The sequence below is a fragment of the Narcine bancroftii genome, chromosome 1, assembly GCF_036971445.1.
Source record: "Narcine bancroftii isolate sNarBan1 chromosome 1, sNarBan1.hap1, whole genome shotgun sequence".
Lineage (NCBI taxonomy): Eukaryota > Metazoa > Chordata > Chondrichthyes > Torpediniformes > Narcinidae > Narcine > Narcine bancroftii.
This window is the reverse complement of record NC_091469.1, coordinates 250278649-250293504: the sequence shown is the minus strand read 5'-3', so window position 1 is coordinate 250293504 and position 14856 is coordinate 250278649. Positions and strand designations below refer to the sequence as shown.

Here is a 14856-nt window from a genome sequence, read left to right as displayed (position 1 = left end):
ATCAGGCAACAGGGACAAAAGGAGAGGGCAACAGTGGGATCTCATTGTTATCCGGCAACAGGAGAGGGTAGCGTCACCTAGCAATGTGACAATGAGAGAGCCCATGCCACCTGGCAACAGGTCAATGGGAGAGGGCCTCATCACTTGGCAACAAGTGGGCAGTGTCACTTAGCAATGAGAGAGCCAAAGTCTCCTGGCAATAGGAGAGGGCAGTGTCGTATGTCAATGGGGACAACTGGAGGGCAACAGAAGGTTGGCATTATTGCCTGGTAACGGGAGAAGGCAGTGTCATGTGGCAACTGGAACAACAGGAGAGAGCAACATCACTTGGCAACAGAGCAATGGGAGAGGGCAGCGTCACCTGGAAATGGAGCAACGAGATGGGGTATTATCGCCTGGCAATGGAAGAGGGCAGTGTCACCTGGCAACGGGGCCGCAGGGAGAGGGTAGCATTGCCTGTTAATGAGGCAATGGGAGAGGGCACCATTATCTGGCAACAGGACAATAGGAGATGTTACCGACACCTAGTAACGGGGACAATGGGAGAGGACAGTGTCACCTGGCAACTGGAGAGGGTAGTGTCACTTGGTAATGGGGACAACAGGAGGGCATCATGGGATGGAATTGTCACCAGGCAATGGGGAGGGCAGCATCCCCTGGCAATAGGACAATGGGAGAGGGCAGTGCCACCTGGCAACGGGGATAACAGGAGAGCAGCATCACCTAGCAATGGAGCCACGGGACAGGTCAGCGTTGACTGCAACAGGGCCGTGAGGAGAAGGCAGCATCACCTGGCAACTGGGACAACAGGAGAGCAGCATCACCTGGCAATGGGGCCACGGGACAGGGCAGCATTGTCTGGCAACAGGACCGTGAGGAGAGAGCAGCATCACCTGGCAAAGGGAGGGCAGCAGAGGATGGCATCATTGCCTGGCAATGGGAGAGGACAGCATCACGTGGCAACTGGGACAACAGGAGAGCAGCATCACCTGCAATGGGGCCACGGGAGAGGGCAGCGTCACCTGGCAACAGGGCTGCGGGGACAAGGCAGCATCACCTGGCAATGGAGGACAATGGAGGAGGGCACTGTTGCCTGGCAATAGGGCAATGGAAGGTGTTTACCATCTCCTGGCAATGGGGACAATGGGAGAGGGCAGTCACCTGGCAATGGGAGGGCAGCAGAGGAGGGCATCTTTGTATGGCAATGGGAGAGTACAGCATCATGTGGCAAATGAGACAACAGGAGAGGGCAGCATCACCTGGCAACGGGGCAATGGGAAAGGGCAGTGTTGCCTGGCAATGGGTCGATGGGAGAGGGCAGCGTTGCCTGGCAAAGGGCCTGGCGAGACCTCACGGAGTATCGTGAGCCATTTTGCACTCCTTATTTAAATAAAGGATGTGCAGACATTGGAGAGAGTTCACAGGTGGTTCATGAGGATGATTCCGGGAATGAAAGGGTTATCATACAAGGAGTGTTTGTCAGCTCTTGGCCTATATTCTTGGAATTTAGGAGAATGAGGGGGATCTCATTGAAACATTTTGAATGTTGTAAAGCATGGACAGAGTAGATGTCAAAAGGTTGTTTCCCATGCGGAGAATGTTTAGGACAAGGGGAAAAACTTCAGGATTGAAGGGCGATCGCTTAGAATGCACTGAAATTTCTTCAGCCAGAGGGAGGTAAATCTGTGGAATTTGTTGCCGCAGGCGGTTTTGGAGGCCATGTCATTGCATGCATTTAAGGATTTACATTCTTGATTGATCAGGGCATCAAAGGTTATGGGGAGTGGCCAGCAGTGGGGCAAACTCAATGGGCTGAATGGACTTCTGCTCTTGTCTTATGGACTGCTGAGAATGGGTGGAGCAGCAGGTAACACGGTGGGGTCATGGGAAGGTGACAGGGTCATGAGGATGTGCCGAGACCACGGGCAGCAGACTGCTGGAGTGGTCACTGCTTTACCCTGTCATCTGCTGCCCACTCAGGTCTAGTTGGTCACCTTGGTTCTGGGGTGGAAGCAAGTCCTCCGAGGGGCCGCAGGAGGAGATGGTGGAGAAGGTAATGACAAAGGCTGATGTATTCTATCCTTTGTTCCAAGGGGAACTGTGAGGTCTCGAAACTACTGTCTGAAACCCTGGAAGCAAGACACCTGGAAGATTGACCAGCGGCAGGAATGCGATACACTGGAGATGGGTGAAGGTCGAAGTTCTACTGGCAGAGGCACTCTAGAACTACCTTAAAGATTAGAGCTGGTTGGGGACCATTTTAATGTGCAGAGGGTGGTGAAAACCTGGAAATGGCTATTGATCTGAGCTCAGTGATTAAAAATATATTGTTTCATCGAATAACACAATACAGACTCCTTAGCCGACGATTTATGCCAACCTATGTAAACCTACTCAACAACAATCTAATTACTCTTCTTCACATCCATAATCGTCCATTTGCATCAGAGGGTCATGGATCTGTGGAACTTAATGCTGCACAAAGCAGTGGAGACCAGATCTGGGAGTATTTAAACAGGAAACGGATAAGTATCTAATTAGTAGGGGTGCCAAGGAATATGGGGAAAAGGCTGGAAATTGGAACTAGGTGTGAGCATAGTTCAGCTTTGTGTAGAGTCACGGAACAGACTCGATGGGCCTAGTGGCCTGCTTCTGTTCCTTTATCTTGTGATCTTGACCACCCTATCTAGACCCCTCAATCTTATATAGCTCTATTTGTTACTGCAAAGAGAAAGGACCTAGCTCTGTTATCCTTGCTTTTAGGACATGTTCTCCAATCCAGCAATATGCTGGTCAATCTCCTCTGCACCCTCTCCAAGGCGTCAATGTCCTTCCTGCAGTAAGGCACCCAGAACTGTACACAATGCTCCCTGTGGTCTCACCAGAGTGTTATAGAGCTGTAACATTACATTGCAGCTCTTGAACACTACCCTTTGACTAAAGAAGGCCAGCGCAACATCCCATCCCATCTTAACCATCCCATCAACTCACGCAGCAATCTCGATGGATCTACAACCTGGAGCTCAAGCTCTCTGTTCCTCCACATGGAATCCTGCCATGACCACATACTCTGCCACAAGTTCAATCTTCCAAAGTGCATCACTTCACACTTATCAGGATTGAATCAATGGAACCTAGTATAAGGATGGTGCAGACGGAAGGTGATGTAGGACACGTTATACACGGGGCGGTGGGCAGACAGGAGGGGAGGGATGTGCACTGGAGCAGAGACTTGCACTGTCCCAGGCACAAGGAACAGTTACACATGCTCACATTCTGGTGGCCTTCTGTAGATTCCCGCTCTCAAACCTTGACTCGAAGATCAAAGTGCTGGGGTCTTTACCACTTGAACCCACGTTGGCGACACTTAAAGGTCCTCGGCGACCTCCAACACGGGAACACGTGAAGTAAGGTGCTTTACTGGCTGCAGGACAAGGTATTGATCATGTTGGGGAGGTTGGGTGGGGAAGTAGAGAACATGGGCAGTAATAGCAAATTGAAATGGATCAACATTGCAGCAAGACAAGGATGGACAGACTGGACATTGGTATGTACTGGGGACCACAGTGACTACAGTGGGAGGGGATGGGGATGCTACAGAGGAAAGGGGATGGGGACACTACAGTGGGGGGTGGGGAGAAGAGATGGGGACACTCAGTGGGGGGGGAGATGGGGACACTACAGTGTAGGGGGGAGATGGGGACACAACAGTGGCGGGATGTGGACACTACAGTGGGGGGGGGGGAATGGGGATACAAACCATGTGGTTACAAGGTGGGAACCGGGGGAGTGTGTGTTCAGGTCTCCGTGAGGTTACAGTGTGGGAACCGGGGAGTGTGGGTTCAGGGCTTGTGAGGTTACAGGGTGGGAACCGGGGGGAGTGTGGGTTCAGGCCTCTGCGAGTTTACAGTGTGGGAACTGTGGAGTGTGGGTTCAGGTCTCCGCAAGGTTACAGGGTGGGAACTGGGAATGTGGGTTCAGGTCTCTGCGAGGTTACAAGGTGGGAACTGGGGAGTGTGGGTTCAGGTCTCCGTGAGGTTACAGTGTGGGAACTGGGGAATGTGGATTCAGGTCTCTGCGAGGTTGCAGTGTGGGAGTCGGGGGAGTGTGGGTTCAGGTCTCCGCGAATTTACAGCAGATAAGCAGCGTGATGCAGTGATATCTCTATCCCTTCTCAGCATTTTTTCTTTTCTTCCTTCCATCCCATCTACCTGTTGACCTATGCTCCTGCCCCTTTCTCCTCCTTCCCCACTTCGATCTCCTTTTTATTCAAGCTCCTGCAGTTTTTCTTCTACCTGATGAAGGCTCATGGCTGAAACATTGGTCACCTTCACTTCCCTGGATGCTGTGTGACCTGCTAAGTTTCTCCAGCACTTTTGAGTACTGCAAGTGAAACACTGGCATCCAGTGTTTGGTGGTTACCTGTGTCGATGGCAAAAACTGTTTCCTTTCCTTCACCCCCCCAACTGGGAGGTATATTCTCCTGCCCGCTAGGCTGGTACAGCTTTTCTGGCTGGGCTGGGCTCCATTCTGTGGAGTAAAATTAACCAGGGTTCAGTCACACCAGGCACCAGGGATGTAAACAGGTTCATTCACACCTTAACCCAAAACATTGCCTGTGGTAGGATCTCATCTCAAGAACTTGCACCCATTTCCTCCCCCTTCACCCTTCCCTCACACTCTACTTGGTCACCCCAACCCATGAATAGAACCACAGATCCCAAGCGTGGTGGGAGAACTGCTGGGCGAGGTGTCCATTCCATGCTCTCCCATTTGCCCAGTGTTCCTACCTCAACCTCCGTGATCTCCTCCAATTCGAACAGCCCCCTCCCGTTCAATATCTCCTCTCTCAGCCTGACCACACACATCTCCATCTCGTGCCTCCTCCCTCCACTCCTGCAAGTCTCCCAGTTCATAGAACAGAACAGTACAGGCCCTTCAACCCACGACATTGTGCCACTGATGTGAACCTACTCCACAACAACCTCACTCTTCCTTAACTCACACACATAACCCTCAATTTTACTCATATCCATGTGCCTATAGAAGAGTCATTTGAAAGTTCTGGTTGTCCCAGTCTCCATCACCACCCCTGGAAATGCATTCCAGGCACCCACCACTCTCTGTGTAAAAGATATCTCCACTGAACATTCCTACACTCATCTGAAACAGATATCCTCTGGTATTTACTAATAGTCATCCCAGGATAAGGTGTTGGGTCCACACTCTTTAAGCCCCTCATTATCTATTAAGTCAGCTCATTCTCCCATTAAGCATGTGTTCTCCCACTCCCCAGCCAAGCCCATCCCCACTTCTCCCCCTCATTCCCACTAATCTTGCTGATAACCTCTATCGCTCCTCTTCCTCTCCAACCTCCCTCTGCGCCCTTACCCAGTTCATCTTCGTGGACCCAGGTTATTGACACTGAGATTAGTGCGATTGAACAAGACATTGATAGGTTAACCAGGGCAGCAAGGATATGGGGAGAAAGCCAGACACTGGGTCTGAGAAATAGTGAGGCAGACTCAATGGGCTGAATAGCCAATTTCTGTTTCTTCGCTTTCTGGTCTTCTGGAATGGAGGTACCTTCCCACCTCAAGGGTTCCCTTGAACTTCCTGTTCTGTTCTGTTCTGGGGCATTGAGCAGACCCTTGGACATCAACCCATCTAAATCCCCCTCATGGATTATAAGCCACATACCCCCCGCACTCCCCGTCTACCCCCCGCACTCCCCGTCTACCCCCCGCACTCCCCGTCTACCCCCGCACTCCCCGTCTACCCCCCGCACTCCCTGTCTACCCCCCGCACTCCCCGTCTACCCCCCCGCACTCCCCGTCTACCCCCCGCACTCCCCGTCTACCCCCCGCACTCCCCGTCTACCCCCCGCACTCCCCGTCTACCCCCCGCACTCCCCGTCTACCCCCCGCACTCCCCGTCTACCCCCCGCATTCCCCGTCTACCCCCCGCACTCCCCGTCTACCCCCGCACTCCCCATCTACACCCCGCACTCCCCATCTACACCCCGTACTCCCCATCTACACCCCGTACTCCAGATCTACCCTGTACTCCCCAGCTAATCCCCATACTCCCCATCTACACTCTGTACTCCCCATCTACCCATTTACGCCAAATACTCCTTATCTAAACCCCACACTCCACATCTACCCCCCGTACTACCCATCTACCCCATGTAAACCCCATCTACACCTTGTACTCCCCATTTACCACTGTACACTTTATCTATGCCAAATACTCCCCATCTAAACCCCATACTCCACATCTACCACCTGTATTCCCCATCTACCTCCCCATACTCCCCATCAAACCCCTATACTCCCCATCAAACCCCTATACTCCCCATCAAACCCCTATACTCCCCATCAAACCCCTATACTCCCCATCAAACCCCTATACTCCCCATCAAACCCCTATACTCCCCATCAAACCCCCATACTCCCCATCTACCTCCCCATACTCCCCATCTACCTCCCCATACTCCCCATCTACCTCCCCATACTCCCCATCTACCTCCCCATACTCCCCATCTAACCCCTGTACTCCCCATCTATCGCCTGTACTATCCATCTACCCCCTTACTCCCCATCTACCCCCGTACTGCCCACCTATCCCGTACTCCCCATCTACCCCCTACTCTCCAGCTATCTCCTCCTACTCCCCATCTACCTCCCATACTCCAAATCTACCCCCATACTGCCCACCTACCCCAGTTCTCTCCATCCATCCCCATAGTCCCATCTACCCCTACACTCCCCATCTACTCCCCGTACTCCTCATCTACCCTTGTACACTTCATCTACCCCGCATCCTCCCCATTGAGCCTCTGTACTCCCCATCTACCCCTGTACTGCCCACCTACCCCTGTACTGCCCACCTAGCCCCATTCTCCCCATCTATGCCCTCGTACACTTCATCTACCCCCGTACTGCCCACCTACCCCACTACTTCCCATATTCCCCATCTACCCCTCATACTCCCCATCTATCCCCGTACTGCCCACCTACCCCTGTACACCCCATCCACCCCTTCACACTCACCATATATCCCCTCATACTCATCTACCCCCCGTACTCCCCATCTACCCCCCATATTCCCCATCTACCCCCCATATTCCCCATCTACCCCATACTCCCCATCTACCACTGTACTCCCCATATACCCTCTCATACTCCCCATCTATCTCCTCGCACTCCCCATCTACCCCCATACTGCCCATCTACCCCTGTATTCCCCATCTACCCCCCATGTACTCCCAATTTACACCCCTGGACTTCCCATCTATCCCCCTACACCTTCATCAATTCTCCCAATCAGAAGAGTAGGGAGCAAGGGGAAGGGGAGGGGTACAGGCCAGCAGCTAAGAGGTCACAGATGGATACAGGTGGGAAGGTAGAAGAGAAATTAGCTGAGCCATGATAGGGGTGGTGACAGGGTAGGGAAGGAAGTGGAGAGTTGGGGAATGGGCAATAATTGATAGTTGCTCCCTGATCAAATCTTTGCCACTGTCCAACCCCTCCTTCACCCCATCTTGATCTCTCCCATGTCAATTCGATTACAGTAAGAACCATAACACTTGCCTAACTGCCTCTAGTCCCTCCGCCACAGACTACACCCAGTCCCCTCGATGCCTCCCTGCTCTCTTCTAGAGCCTTGAGCATATCCTTGGACCTCCCAGACCCCCAATCCCAGACCATACTCGTCCCCTCCCAGACCCTTCCCTCCCTGCCAGCCCCTCCCCCCTCACCAATGTGGTGCACCTCTTCCCTGATGACCTCACACTCTATTGGCCAGCGAGGGGGCTGAAGGAGGAAGTGGGCTGCTACAGCGTAGAGGTTGGCCGGTTCACGTAGGCGGGCCACTCGCCGACCAGCGTGGCAGTCAAACACCAATTGCCTGGTCCGCAGGAATCGGCACTCATTGAGGAAGGAATCTGCAGGGGTTTAAGGAAAAGTGATTTAGTCTTTCATCATTTCAATAGCTCCACTCGGCTATGTTAATGGGGGGGAAATACATGCAGGTTACTGGGCACTGTGTGTGTGACACCCTCACTCACATACTCATCAGAACATGCAAGGCCAGAGAACGAGGTAGGTCTATCTACAACTCCAACTACTGCTGTAACACAACCCAGTCCTCTGTATAAACCATTCCAGTCCCACACCCCATTCTCACAACCAACATGTCTCTCCACAGCCTCATGCACTGCCAAATTGAGACCATTCACAAAATGGAGGGACAACACCTTGTATTCCAACTGGGCACTCTCCAAATAGGCAATGTTCACAGCAACATCTCCAAATTTCCATTAAACCCCACCTCTGGTCTCTTTCTTTCCCCTGCCCTTTGTCTCCCTTCCTCTAATTCCCCACTACCTTCCCTTCTCTGCCCAATCAGAGAGCTACTGCTGTTGTGACAGTATTTAGAGGTGGTTTGGGAGGAATTGTTAGAGCAGCTTCCACACACACATTTTAAAACACAGAATATTTGCAGGACTTTTGCAGAATGCATTTTGCAGGAGGCCAACAAAGTATCAACAGCAGCTTGCCTGGGAACATGTGATCTTTGCAGGCAGAGGAGAAGACTTTTGCTCTCAGAGAGGGAGGGTGTGAAACAGAGAGGAGAGAGACAGAAATCCATTCCAGAGGGACAAGCTGGCAAACTTTGGAAGGCTGCCTGGTCAAAGGAGAAGACTGGCAGTGTGAAAGGTGACCTGAAAGAAAGAGGATCATCTGGAGAACCCTGAAGGGGACAAGTTTCGTCAGCAAGACTGATTGAGAAGGAATCAGTTACGAATGTCCTGGAAAAGGAATCTCTCTGAAAACCAGCGAGAACCCTCCTGAGTGGGAACCATTTGCCTGTTAAGCACCAAAGACTGGTGAACCTTGTTAATGCTAATTTCTGTGCACAGTACAAGAATTGCCTGCAATCAGTGAGATTAGACTGTGATCCAAAGAATTTTTCCAATCTTAAATATACACCTGCACTTAGTATTAGAGGGAGGATTAAGTAGTTAGGTAGGTTAAGTAATAAGTTCAAGTTTAATTCCGTTTCCTTGTTCAAATATAATTAAAAACAACTTTTATTTAAGTAACCCTGTGTTGTAGTGTATATCTATTGCTGCTGGGTTTTGGGGTCCTCTGGAGTCCATAACACTGCCCCTATCACTTCTCAACTTCTGTCTCTTCTACCCTCCCACCTGTATCTATTTTATCTATGACCTCTTATTTGTTAGCATGTGCCCTTCCCCTTCCTCTTCTCTCCTTCCCCAATCCCCCACCTTTTTTATTCAGGTGCCTGCCAGTGCTTCTCAACCTTTTTCTTTCCACTCCACCCCACCCCACCAGCCTCTGTATCCAGGATATTGTCCTCTGCAATTTCTGCCTACAATGTGATCCCTCCACCAGACACTCTCCTCTCCACTTTTACCTCTGTGTCCACTCAACCCTTCCCATTAACCGGTACCTATAGGACCATAAGACTTAAGAGCTGAAATAGGCAATTCAGCCCATTGAATCTGCCTTGCCATTTAATCCTGAGCTGATCCATTTTCCCACATAGACCCACTACCCAGCCTTCACCCCATAACCCTCAATGCCATGGCTAATCAATCTCTCTCTCAATGCACCCAATGACCTGACTTGTGGCAACAAATTACACAGATTTACCACCCTCTGGTTGAAGAAATTCCTCTGCATCTCTGTTCTAAGTGGATGCCTATCCATGTAATGGCAGGAAAAGCTAACTTATGCCCACCACCATTCGTGGCCCCCAAGCAGTCTTCCCAAGTGAAGCAACACTTCACTTGTAAACCTGCAGGAGTCACCTACTACAACTGGTGCTCCCATTGTCAATGCTCTACATCCGAGAGACTGGACGCAGACTGGGAGATAATTTCATTGAGCACCTTAGCTCCTTCTGCTGTCCTAACAGGGACCTTCCTGTGCCCAGCCATTTCCATTCCACATCCCATTCCTACACTGACACGTCTGTCCATGGCCCCAAACACTGCCACCCGCAAAATGGAGGAACAACTCCCAAAATTCCATCTGGGTACTCTCCAATCAGACAGCATTAACATGGGCTTCTCCCCTGCCTCTGTCTCCTTTTCTCTAGCTCTCTATTCCCTTCCCTCTCCTATCAGAGAGTGACTCCCTCCCCATCACTTCTCTGCCCTCCCACTTGTGACCATCCTTGACCTCTAGGCTGTGGATGTGCTCTCCTCCCACCACTCCTCTGCAACCCCACCCCACCCCACCCCACTGACCTGCAAGCACCACACCTTGACAAAACTGAAACATTGGTTATATATCTGTTTCCAATGGACACTGCGTGACCTGCTAGTTTGGCACTTTTGTGTGTTACATCCTTTTCTTGATTACCTGTTGCACCTGCAACCCAATCTTTTGTGATTCACACACAAGCTCTCCCAAGCACTTCTGCACAGCAACAATCTTTCACTATTTAAATAATTATCCAGTCGACTACCTTTCCTTGTAGTCGACCTCATTGTTCTCCATCTGCCAGAACCTTGCCCTCTTCCTTAACCTATTTACATCTCCCTGCAGACTCTCTGCATCCTCTCACAATGTGCTCTTCCAATCAAATTAGTGTCACCAGCAGACAGGTAAACTGCACTTGATCCCCTTCCCCAAATCGTGAACATCGTGGGCCCAGCACTAAACCCTAAGGCACGCTGCTCACTGCAACCATTTAACCCAAATCTGCCTTCAATTGATGAACTAATCTTCTCTCTATGGAAATATATTATCCCAATTCCATGGATCTTTATCTTATGGATAAGCCTTATCAAACACCTTGTTGAAGTCCAAGTGCCCAACATCCACTGGTTCCCCTCTCTCCACTGGGCTCATTATATCCTCAAACACGTCCAACTAAATTTGCCAAACAGGACCTGCCCTTCCTGATTCCATGCTGAGTCTGCCTGATGGAACAATTTCTATCCAGCTATCTCACTGTATCTTCCTTGATGATAGCCTCAAGCAATTTCCCGACGACAGTCATTAAGCCTGTAATTACCTACCTTTTGACTACATCTTTTATAAAAGTGGTGTCACATTTGCTGTCTTGCAGTCCGCCTGGATCATTCCAGAGAATTTTGGTAAATTATCACAACCACCAGTAATATAACTTTTGCCATCTATTTCAATTTCCTGGGATGCATTCCATCAGGCCCAGGGATTGATCTACCTTCAGCCCCACTGGTTGGCTCAGCAATGCCTCTTACATGACAGCAATTGTATCGAGGTCCTCACCTCCCATCGCATCCTTAGCATCACCCTGTCATATTAGACGTGTCCTCCAAAGCTCGCTCACCTCTTCCATTTCAACATTCCCCTCCTTCTAGTCTTCCATGGGACCCACATTCACTTCGTCATCTTTTCCACTTTATATAATTAGAACAACTACAATTTGTTTTTGTATTTTGTTCTAGTTTACTTCTGTAATATATTTTTCTTTATTTTTGCTTAGTGATTTTATGGAACATTTTCACATTTTCCCAATATTCCAGTTTCTCACTACTTTTGGCAACACATTAGAGTTAGGGTTGCAATGTGGCACCTATTACCTCACACTTACATCTTATTGCATTCATACCTACACACACTCACTGGTACACCTACAGACATTCACTGGTACACCTACACACACTCACTGACACATTCACTGACACTCACCAATACACCATCTCTCATACACACCATCTCAAATACACAGACACATAATCTCACACGCACTGAAACACATCTGTCTCTCACACACACCCACACAGACACACTATCTCATACTCACTGAAACACTCTCACACCCACTTTACACACCAGACACACCATCTCATACAGACACACCAACTCACACACACCCATCTCGCACACACAGACCCACCTCACGCACCTCACACACCCATCTCGCACACACACACCCACCTCACACACTCACAACCATCTCACACACACACCCATCTCACACACACACACCCATCTCACACACACACCCATCTCATGCACACACCCATCTTATTACACAATGTGCAATGAACTGGGATTCACTAGTAGTGTGTTGTTCTGATGGCTGGACCTGCCCCCAATCTGCTCACACTCACTGAAACACATCTGTCTCTCACACACACCCACACAGACACACTATCTCATACTCACTGAAACACTCTCACAACCAGACACACCATCTCATACAGACACACCAACTCACACACACCCATCTCACACACACACCCATCTCACAGGTTTGTGCGTGAGATGGGTTTGTGCGTGAGATGGGTGTGTGCGTGAGATGGGTGTGTGCGTGAGATGGGTGTGTGCGTGAGATGGGTGTGTGTGTAAGGTAGGTGTGTGTGTGTGTGTGTGAGATGGCTGTGAGTGTGTGAGGTGGGTGTGTGTGGCTTCCTGCCTAAACCCAGAACCCTTCTGAAGTCGACTGTGAAACCTTACACATAGTAAAAAGATAATAAAAGCATTTGTTCTTCCTCCAGTTGTGAAAGCTTTTATTCATGTTACAATTTTATTAGCATATTCCCCAAATGATGGAAGTGGTATTCAAGCCTGGTACGCTGCTGATAGACTCTCTATCCCTCGACACGGTTGAGAAGTTCATATACTGGCTAGATTCCTTCCAGGCCTACGTGAACGTGACCAGAGATGTCTTCCACACCGATAAACTCAGGAGGACTGCACTAGTTCTGAGGGTAGGAACGAAAGAGTACACAGTCATCAGGACGGCACTACATATGAAGCTGCCATCGAGGTGTTGAAGGCACGGTACCTGAAGTCGCAAAATAAGGTCCTAGTGAGGCATCGACTTGCTCTATGTCGCCAATGGCCAGGAGAGACCATCGATGACTACCTGCTGGATCTGTGGAAGCTTGCCAAGAAGTGCAGGTATGAAGCAGCTATGGGCCAAGTTCATGAGAAAGAACACTCTAGTCACGGGGATCCATTCAAGGTACATCATGCAGTGACTGCTTGAGTCGGGAAAGGAGGACCTGGCTAGCCAGGTTGAACTGGTCAAATTGTTGGAACAGGCCAAGCTCAAGAACAACGACCTTGAAGCCAGCGAGCTTGCTTACCCAGGTGACCCCGTCCAAGGACCGGCTGCTCCCGCTACCCCAGCCCTAATGGCTGGCGCTTCCGTGCTAAGGAGTGCTTTTTCTGCGGCAAGAGCCAGCATCCCCAATCTCATTGCCTGGCTAAAGACTCAGTGTGTTCCAACTGTGGCAAGAAAGGGCATTGGGTGAGTGTTTGCCACGTGAGGGGAAGCCCGGGGGTCTGTGGCCTCCACCGCTCCCAGATCCAATTCCAGCCCCAAGCCATCTGCCCTGAATTCACCAGAGCCCACTTACTGCGCTACATGCTGATGGAGAGTGGCAGTGGGGAAACGGTGTGTAAAGGTTCGGCGGCTATCTTGCCGTGACCCAAATTCAAACTTAGCACCATCATCGACAGAGGAGGAAAGAGGGTGGCCATCTTGCCGCACCATGAGGTCGAAGCCATCTTACCTATGTAGGCCAACCCAGGATGGTGGGGGCCACTCAAGTGGGGAGTATGGAGTCTCCAGGTTCCTAGCCTCGAAGGTCCTAGATCAGGATAGACCTCACCAGTTCAGCAACTCCATAGTGACCATGAAGGTAAACGGACATTCCACTGAAAGCCTAATCGACATAGGTTCTACTGAAAGCTTCATAGACTCATGGACTGTACAGGACGACAACCTAAAGATGTGTCCTTCCAATTATTGCATATTCCTTGCGTCTCAGTCACATTCTACAACATTGTAAAGTACATCTGTCGTTTGAAGGGGGAGAATTCTGTATGTACTTCCTGTGTTCCCTTAAAAGGGTGACCTTGAAGTATTCTGGTCCCATTCCCCTGTAACAGTTCGGAACGGAGGACCTCTAAAATCAGAACCCACATGTGGTCTCTCCACAATGAATATCGACCCCCACCCCTTGCCACCTCTCTTCCCAAATCTGTCCTCGGACAGAAAACCTATTGCTATCAAGTGCAGGAGGTACAGCACAGCAGACCGAGATTTCATAAAGTCTGAGACACAACGTCTGCTTGACGAAGGTATCATCGAACCTAGCACCAACCTGTGGAGAGCACAAGAGGCAGTGGTAAAAAGGGAAAACAAGCCCAGGCTAGTAATTGACTATAGCCAAACTGTTAATCGGTACACACTTCTGGACGCATACCCCCTTCCCTCGAAATTTGGACATGGTGAATGATATTGCCGAGTATCGGGTCTATCCGACCATCGACCTGAAAGCTGCTTATCACCAGCTGCCAATCTGTTCTGATGACCATCCATATACGGCATTTGAGGCTAACGGCCATCTCTATCAATTCTGGAGGGTTCCTTTTGGTATCACTAACAGGGTTTCTATCTTCCAGAGGCAGATTGACAGAACGGTGGATGAGTATGGGTTGAATGCTATTTTCCCCCACCTCGATAACATCACCATCTGTGGCCATACCTTGGAAGACCATGACACTAACCTCCAGAGCTTTCTCCACATGGCAAAAGCCCTGAACCTCACTTATAACTTTGACAATTGCATGTTCAGGACTAAACATCTGGCTATTGTTGGCTACATTTTCCTCCTGGCGAGAATGAGCTCCGTGGCTCACAGGGCACTTAAGGCAATGGACCCTCTGTTCCGGTGGGTGCCATATCCCTAATGGAGACGTGGTGGAGAACGGCATCATTGGCCTCGATCCCGATAGGATGCGTCCCCTGTTAGAGCTCCCCGTCCCCAGGACCACAAAGGCTTTGAGGAGATGCCTGGGGTTTTTCTCATATTAT

The 14856-nt window shown here is 50.2% G+C and overlaps 1 protein-coding gene across 4 annotated transcripts in view; it reads right to left on the bottom strand.

The window, feature by feature from the left end:
- agbl2 (AGBL carboxypeptidase 2) overlaps positions 1 to 14856 on the bottom strand; it is a 191103-nt gene that overhangs the window by 102431 nt on the left and 73816 nt on the right. For all 4 annotated transcript variants that reach the window (XM_069894445.1, XM_069894451.1, XM_069894459.1 and 1 more), the window contains exons 3-5: positions 7763 to 7948; positions 4423 to 4530; positions 3274 to 3424 (exon numbers count right to left, since the gene is read on the bottom strand). In XM_069894445.1, coding sequence (XP_069750546.1) covers positions 3274 to 3424; positions 4423 to 4530; positions 7763 to 7948 — 445 coding nt within the window. The remainder of the gene's footprint in view (positions 1 to 3273; positions 3425 to 4422; positions 4531 to 7762; positions 7949 to 14856) is intronic.